This window comes from Aristolochia californica, unplaced genomic scaffold, assembly GCF_029961685.1.
Source record: "Aristolochia californica isolate CCGP_79_NKW_82.1479 unplaced genomic scaffold, dmAriCali1.0.hap1 SCAF_14, whole genome shotgun sequence".
Taxonomy (NCBI): domain Eukaryota; kingdom Viridiplantae; phylum Streptophyta; class Magnoliopsida; order Piperales; family Aristolochiaceae; genus Aristolochia; species Aristolochia californica.
This window is the reverse complement of record NW_027181815.1, coordinates 10,195,131-10,202,226: the sequence shown is the minus strand read 5'-3', so window position 1 is coordinate 10,202,226 and position 7,096 is coordinate 10,195,131. Positions and strand designations below refer to the sequence as shown.

The 7,096-nt window shown below is 39.7% G+C and overlaps 1 protein-coding gene across 1 annotated transcript; it reads right to left on the bottom strand.

Moving 5' to 3' along the window:
- Nucleotides 1-1,051: 1,051 nt before the first annotated feature.
- Nucleotides 1,052-4,860, bottom strand: LOC137950910 (uncharacterized). Its single transcript, XM_068797571.1, has 7 exons — nucleotides 4,651-4,860; nucleotides 3,759-3,874; nucleotides 3,538-3,656; nucleotides 3,284-3,446; nucleotides 2,970-3,190; nucleotides 2,518-2,884; nucleotides 1,052-2,427 (listed from the first exon to the last, which is right to left on the bottom strand). The coding sequence occupies exons 1-7, from the start codon at nucleotides 4,810-4,812 to the stop codon at nucleotides 1,212-1,214; spliced, it is 2,364 nt and encodes a 787-aa protein (XP_068653672.1). The 5' UTR covers nucleotides 4,813-4,860; the 3' UTR covers nucleotides 1,052-1,211.
- Between the last annotated feature and the right edge of the window lie 2,236 nt (nucleotides 4,861-7,096).

The following is a 7,096-nucleotide window of genomic DNA, read 5'->3' as shown; positions in this document are numbered from 1 at the left end:
TCTATTCTATTGGTTAAAAAGAGGATGGATCTAGGAGGTTCTATGTGGACTACCCTCTATGCATAGAAGAAGTTGTTGGCTCCAGCTTCCATTTTCATCTGGTTAAACAAACGAAAGGCTTCCTTAGGGCAGGCAGACCGTATGTATCCAAATATCAAAGTTGCCCACGAAACAACATCTCTTTCAGGCATTTCTTCAAAAACTTCTCTTGGAAATTTTTTCCACAATTTGCATATAAGTTAACCAACCCAAACATGACTATGTTTGAATTGAAGCCGCATTTTGATATTTGGCATGACGGATCTGTCCAGTTTCAATAGATCGAAGCTGAGAACAGACTTTAATAAAAATTGGGTATCTGTAGTTATCTGCAGTGAATCCTATCAGTAGCTGGGGAGGGTGAGGCCGAGCAGCGGCGAGAGGGAGGGGAGCAGCAGCAAGGTCGAGGACAAGGGTGAGGCCGAGCAGCGGCGGGAGTTCAAGCGAAATGGAGGGGAGCAATCGCAAGGTCAAGACCGAGCAGCGGCGAGAGGGATGCAGAGAGAGTGAAAGTGAATTCAGAGGGTAGTTTTACACGGGAGCGAATGAAAGTGAATTTCGTAATTCATTTTTTTCACTTTCCCTCATGGGTGCGCACTAAAAGATTTTGGGTAACCATGAGATAGTTCATGAAATATGTTTTTTTTTAAGAATCAGCCTAGGGCATTGGTGGCCAAAGGATCCAATCTGGAAGCCTAGAAAACTCAGCCTCTCATAATACGCACTAGAAATTTCAAATTCGTGACAGTAGAAAAACCACGCTTCCCTTGAACCACGAAGTGCCCTGAACAGCAGGTTGGTCTCTTGTGTCTGGACTCTGGACAAGCCTAACATGATCGAGTTTACCTGCTTGGGTTGCTCGTACGTCAATGATTCAACGAGTAAGCTCTTTTAACCTGTTCCCTGATCTGGACAAGATGGATAGAACATAAAAAGGACTCTATTAGCAATACATTTTATCTCTTATTACAACAAGTAGTTACATCAAATACATCAACAACGCAAATCAATCTCATGAACAGATGGAAGATAACGCGCTTCTCCCTCCATGTTATACTTTATAAACATGACTGGATAAAAGCTCCGGTATCTCAGAGCATTCTACTATGCACACTTATTAGGCCACTGTTACTGGCACTCAGCCAATGCAATTTGAAAAGAACTGAAGTACATTATATCTTCACAGCTTTCTTCAATGCTTTTGTGTATGATCTAATGGAAGCCTTAGCAGACTTGTTTGTCATTACCGGATGGTTAATGTCTTTAATGTCTTCATCTTCATCATCAATCACCAATGGCGTTTTTCCAATGCAATCCACTCCTTTTCTCATTCCCAGAATCACTGAAGGAGATGCTGGAGTGGGCCAGAAGGTCCTAGCACTTTCGAACCTGACAAGCCTCTTCTCCTTGCCAGTTTTCTCTCCTCCCTGTCTCTTCCCTTCACGGCTCTTCTTACTAATGGAACTTCTAATAAAACTATCAGCTTCAGTAGCATTCTTTGTTTCTGTATTTCTGGTACTCTCTACAGTCTCTGGCTTTGCCACATCGTTTTCTTCAGCTGCACCAAGTTCCAAAGTTTTAATGTCCTTCTGTTGATTCTTGAGGTTCAGCTTTTGAGTTACTTCTTCTGTCTTGCTTAACTTCAGCTCATCACGATATGGAGAAGGTGGATCTGAGAGTAAATCCTCTTGTGTTTTGTCCAAAAGTATTTTAAGCCATTTCTCCACGTTACCCTTTCCAATTTGTTTCCTGTAGTCTTCGTCTTCTTGCTTTCTTGGGCAATGCAGAACCAATCTGGATTTCTTCTGCCGGTCATTGGTTCTAAGATTTCCAGTTCCCAGGGTTAGCTTCTGGAGCTCTTCATCAAGTTGAGTTTCTTCGAGCTGCTCCTTTACTTCAGCAGTAACGCACTTACTCTCTTCCTCTTCATCTTGTTTTTGATTTCTCTCTTCATGGGGAGATACATTGCTTTGAGATGCCTTCAGCTCATCAAGTTGAATTTCTTCGAGCTGTTCCTTTACTTCAGCATTAACGGACTTACTCTTTTCCTCTTCATCTTTTTTTTTATTTCTCTCTTCATGGGGAGATACATTGCTTTGCGATGCCTTCTGCTCCTCCTCCAAGAACTGTCTTAGTTCCTTCTGTAAAGGTAATAACTGAAGATTCTCGTCAAATCTTTCTTCGCATTGGTCATCAATTCGTGATCTTTTTCTCAGTTGCTCATAGTAGAAAGGCCTCAGTTGACTCTCAATTTCATCTCTCAGTTCCAGTCTCTTCTGGAGTTCTTTCTTAGATGAATCACAAATTGCCTTTTGTGCTTCTAATCTTGCTGCTAGAGTGCTGTTTGCTGCCAGGGTCAACCTAATTTGCTCCTTATAAACAACACTCCTGAAAATATCAAGTAAAACATTCAAAACAATTTGAAGTAAAGAGAAAACAATCCTTGAGGAATTACAACTTGGCAACATAAAATCTTACTGGTGCATGGCATCACGAATCATCTTCTCAAGGGAGGCTTTATATGAAGATTGAGCCTCTGCCAACCTCCTACATTTCTCAGATCTTCTCCTACGCTTTATGAGTGTCACTTCTAACTCTTGAAGAGTAAGCCTTTCCACTTCATTTCTCTGCTTCAGTTCTTCCAATTCGTTTTCCAGTTTCTCTATCTCTAATAGCTTCTTTTCCTTCTCTTCTCTTCGTGTTAATGAATCTCTAGCCATTGCAATGGCCAGATATTGATTACTACATTTGTCAGAAATTTCATTTTCCTTTGACATGCTTGGCCTGAACCGCTGAATTGCCTTGCAGGGAGTACCATCTTCTTCAGCAGTGAGTTTCTTTAAACCTGATTGACTTTCTATGTATCAGCAATAATATTCTTGGACAAGGTTAAAGAATTTCAGAATGAAGAATAAATTCCTTCTACTAACCGAAGGAAGGGGAATTTGGTCTTAGGTTTCTGTTCAAATCAATTGACCTAAGGGCTATTGAATCCATATCTCCTTGAGTGTACACAATGGCAGCTGGAGCAGAACCCGACTTTTGTTCTGTCTCAATGAAATGTTGAGGAAAAGTATGAGACTCCACTACTTGTGAGCTACTCAGCTCTTCATTCTCGCCATCTAAGAACAACCATGAAAATGCTCTATTCCTGCACGGAATCCCAAAGACCATTTTACAATTCACCTCTTTTGAGAGTTCATGTACTAAAACAATCTCCTGTTTTTGAGTTGAACCAACCAACCTGAAATCTGAATTTGTGGATGCAAATATTGAAATGAATTGGTTTACAGATATACCCAATTGGAGATCCCACCATGGAACAAGAAATTCCAGCTTGTCATGCTTTTTTCGACTGACTTGCCACTGCAGTATCCTGAGATTGCTGGGAACTGTTCTTCCTCCCCCTGTATCAAGGGAAGATTGATCTCATCGGAATATGAGGCCATAACTAAGAAAGACGAGAAGAGGAATATCTAATGGGAGTTTGATCATTACTCGAGCAAGGAAACCAGTGGTCAATATCCCAAGCAAGGGGAGAACCCATATCTGCATGGAAATAAAGCACATTTCCATATGGATCTACTCGAAATTTTGTAGGATCAAAGCCAGCATTCCTGAAAATTGTGTGAGCAAAAACACAGAACAAAAGTCAAAGTAAAGCATCTAATGTCAAATTCGATCTTATGGAGAATTTGATGACCAAGGTCAGAGCTAACCCTAGATGGTTGAGTTGCTTCCACAAAAGGTTGACATAATGCCTGGGATTCATCGAGGGTTGTTTGTTATGATCAATAATGAGGAATAGCTCATTCAAATCCGATGCCATCAAACTCTGAAGAAAAAACCACAATGACAAATATCAAAATTTGAAATTAGGAGATCCCTTAGAATTGTTAAACACATCATTCACCTCCGTGACCATTTCTTGTGTTAGTAGCATTTGGCCAGAATCATAAATTGAAGAGATTCTGAAAGAGCCATTTTTATGAGACCCTCTCTTCGACAGAAAACATGAAGTGAACCTATCTAACTCAACAAATATGTTCAACCGCAATTGGAAACGTGAAAAGAAGGGTGCTGATGGTGGGAGGATTAGGAATTAAGCCTCAAATCCAATTCAACTAGTATGAGAAGAAAAAGTAAAAACACAAAGTTCTTGAATTTAAAAGAATTTTCCTTTACTTCCCCACTGAACTCTAATACCAAAATCCGATTTCTCCCAGTTTAGCTTCGTAGATGATATTTATCCAAAAGGGGACAAGCAAGTCAAAATTAGCCAAAGACCTGGGTGAGAACAATCTTATCAACATCCTTAAGGAACCCCAATTATGAAGCAAAGCCAAGTTCAGAAACCGCTGATAGAGTTCAATTCCCATTTAATCCACTGGCATCATGAACAAGCTGAACACAAAAAAAAAAAAAAAAAAAAATCCTAGAAGAGAAAACCATTCACGGCATTTCTCTCAAACCAAACCAACCAAAGAAATTCATCACCGTAAAGCAAAATATTTCCCCTGCGGGAACTAGCACTTTGCCGTAAGGGTACAAGGAGGCAAAATATGAAAATTCAGAAAAATGAAAGATGAAAAGACGATAAACGGATCTTACTTCTTGAGGGTGCAAACTGTAAGGAGTGTAAGAGAAAGGAGGGCCTTGCTTGTACAGGTTGCCGAGATGTGGTTGTCGACAGAGCTTGGCATAAGCTTTAGGGTATCCCAGTCCTGGGTGGACTTCCATTTCTTCTTCTGTGAAGCGAAGCTCGGCAGCCATGCTTCCCAGAGGTAACTAAGCGTCGATCCAGACGAGAGAAAAGTAGAAAAGAAGAGCAACAAGGCAAGACTAAGTGTCGGAGACGAAAAGATCCTACATGTATTTTAAGCACCCAACGGTCGATTCTGTTTGAACCGGGTATCAAGGTTTTGAATTGGGGCTTGCCATGTCAGCGCGGGGTGGGTGGTGTAACGGCTACTTCAATTCATTCGATCACTTTCGGTATTTACTGACGTATAAACAGAAACTTGAAAATTTACAACGAAGCTACCATAAAAAATATTAAACGCCCGCCATTAATTAACTATCCCGTTGGAAATGTTCTTAGCAGCATATGAATAAATAGTTTTAATGACGGCTCAGTGTTGTGTGGGTTCCCTCCTATACCGAGGATGACCTATGTGGTCCATTACGCCCACATGTTGAGAGGGTTTAGGCCCAACTCATTTTAGGTTTACTAAAACATAAAGCTGCAGTTATAAGAAAAGAAGAGAGAGGGTGAGAGAAGGAAAAGACAAAGAGATCGTCAAAATAGAGCAGGCCTTATAGTTTCCGTCAAACATTCTGATCTGCGTCATCTGTGGTCCGATTGAGCTGAATTTTTTCAAACAAATTCACGACTCAAGGCTCTACAATCTGAACGATGGAGATCGGATTTAGAGCAGTATTTATGGTGTTTGTAGTCATGAACAGTACCACATCTTCTTAGGTGAAGTATTTTTTATCACATCGTTTGGTTGCCAAGAAAGTGTTTTTTTTTTTTTAAGATTATTGTTGATTGTATGCCTCTAGTGTTATCTAAAGAGAACATTTGTGTATACATCATTATTGATACTGAAAGTTTTAACTGGACTAGGTCTCGTGGTTTTTCCCTTTTGCTTTGAAAGGTTTTCCATGTAAAAAAATTCTTAGCTCTTTGTGTGTGTCTAATTTTTTTATTTTATTAAATTACTTCTCAAAAGATTCACACAAAGTGGGAGAGTATTATTTTCACTGTTTGATATTTGATTTGGTTATTCTAATTAACTGTTAACATTTCTCCCAACAAAGTGGTGTCAGAGTGGGGTTATAGTTCAATACTTTGTGCTGAATAATGGAAGTTAATTTGAGTAAAACGGTTACTTTGAATGGTTCTAATTATCATACTTGGAAAGGAAAAATGGAAGACCTTTTATTTGTGAAACAATTTCATCTACTGGTGTTTGCTACGAGAAGCCTGAAAATAAATTTGATGAAGAATGGACCTTGTAACATAGACAAGTTTGTGGGTACATCAGACAATGGGTTGATGAAAATGTTTTGAACTATATTAGTGGAGAGACATATTCACGTACACTCTGGAATAAACTTGACCAGTTATATGTGTTACTAACCATTGTGCCAAAAGATCGACCTTTTAGCGAATGTGCAACTTGCATATTAAAGATAGGCCCATTCCAACATTCCTCCCACGGGGAACACCCGTGTACAAGTGCAAATGCACAATCCCACCTATACGGGGACGGCCAAAGACAAAGTCTCACCTATACGGGGATGGAACAAACGGGGGGAGCGGGACTTGAACTCGAGACCAACCTGATCTGATACCATGTTACTAACCATTGCGCCAAAAGATCAACCTTTTAGCGAAGGCGCAACTTGCATATTAAAGACATGCCCATTCCAACAATGTGCTCGAAAGACTTAAAACAATAAAATGTATCTGATCAAGCATTTGATGTCTTGGAGATACCAAGATGGAACTCCGTTAACAGATCACTTGAATACATTCCAAGGAATAATTAATCAAATGGCTGGAATGAGTATCAAGTTCGACGATGAGGTACATGGTTTGTGTTTGGTTGGTACATTGCCAGACTCTTGGGAGACATTCAGAATGTCATTATCCAACTCAGCCCTAGGTGGTGTAATCAATATGGATCTATTTAAAAGCAGTCTTTTAAATGAAGAGATGAGAAGAAAATCACAAGGTTCCTCTTCGGAGTCAGAGGTCTTTGTTCATAGAAAAGAGGGGGAGGAGTAAAAGTAGAGGTCCGAAGAATAGAGATAAAGGCATAAACAAGTCAAACAAGTTTGCTAATGTTGAGTGTTATCATTGTGGCATGAAAGGGCATCTAAAAAAATATTGCAGAAAATTGAAGAGAAAATACAAGGAGAAAGGGAATAAGAAGAAGGATGTTGATGAAAAGAAAGATGATCAAGTTGCCACCACTACTACTGGGGACTTCTTCATTGTTTGTGATGAAAATGTTGTTGTAAACATTGTTTATCATGAAACTACCTG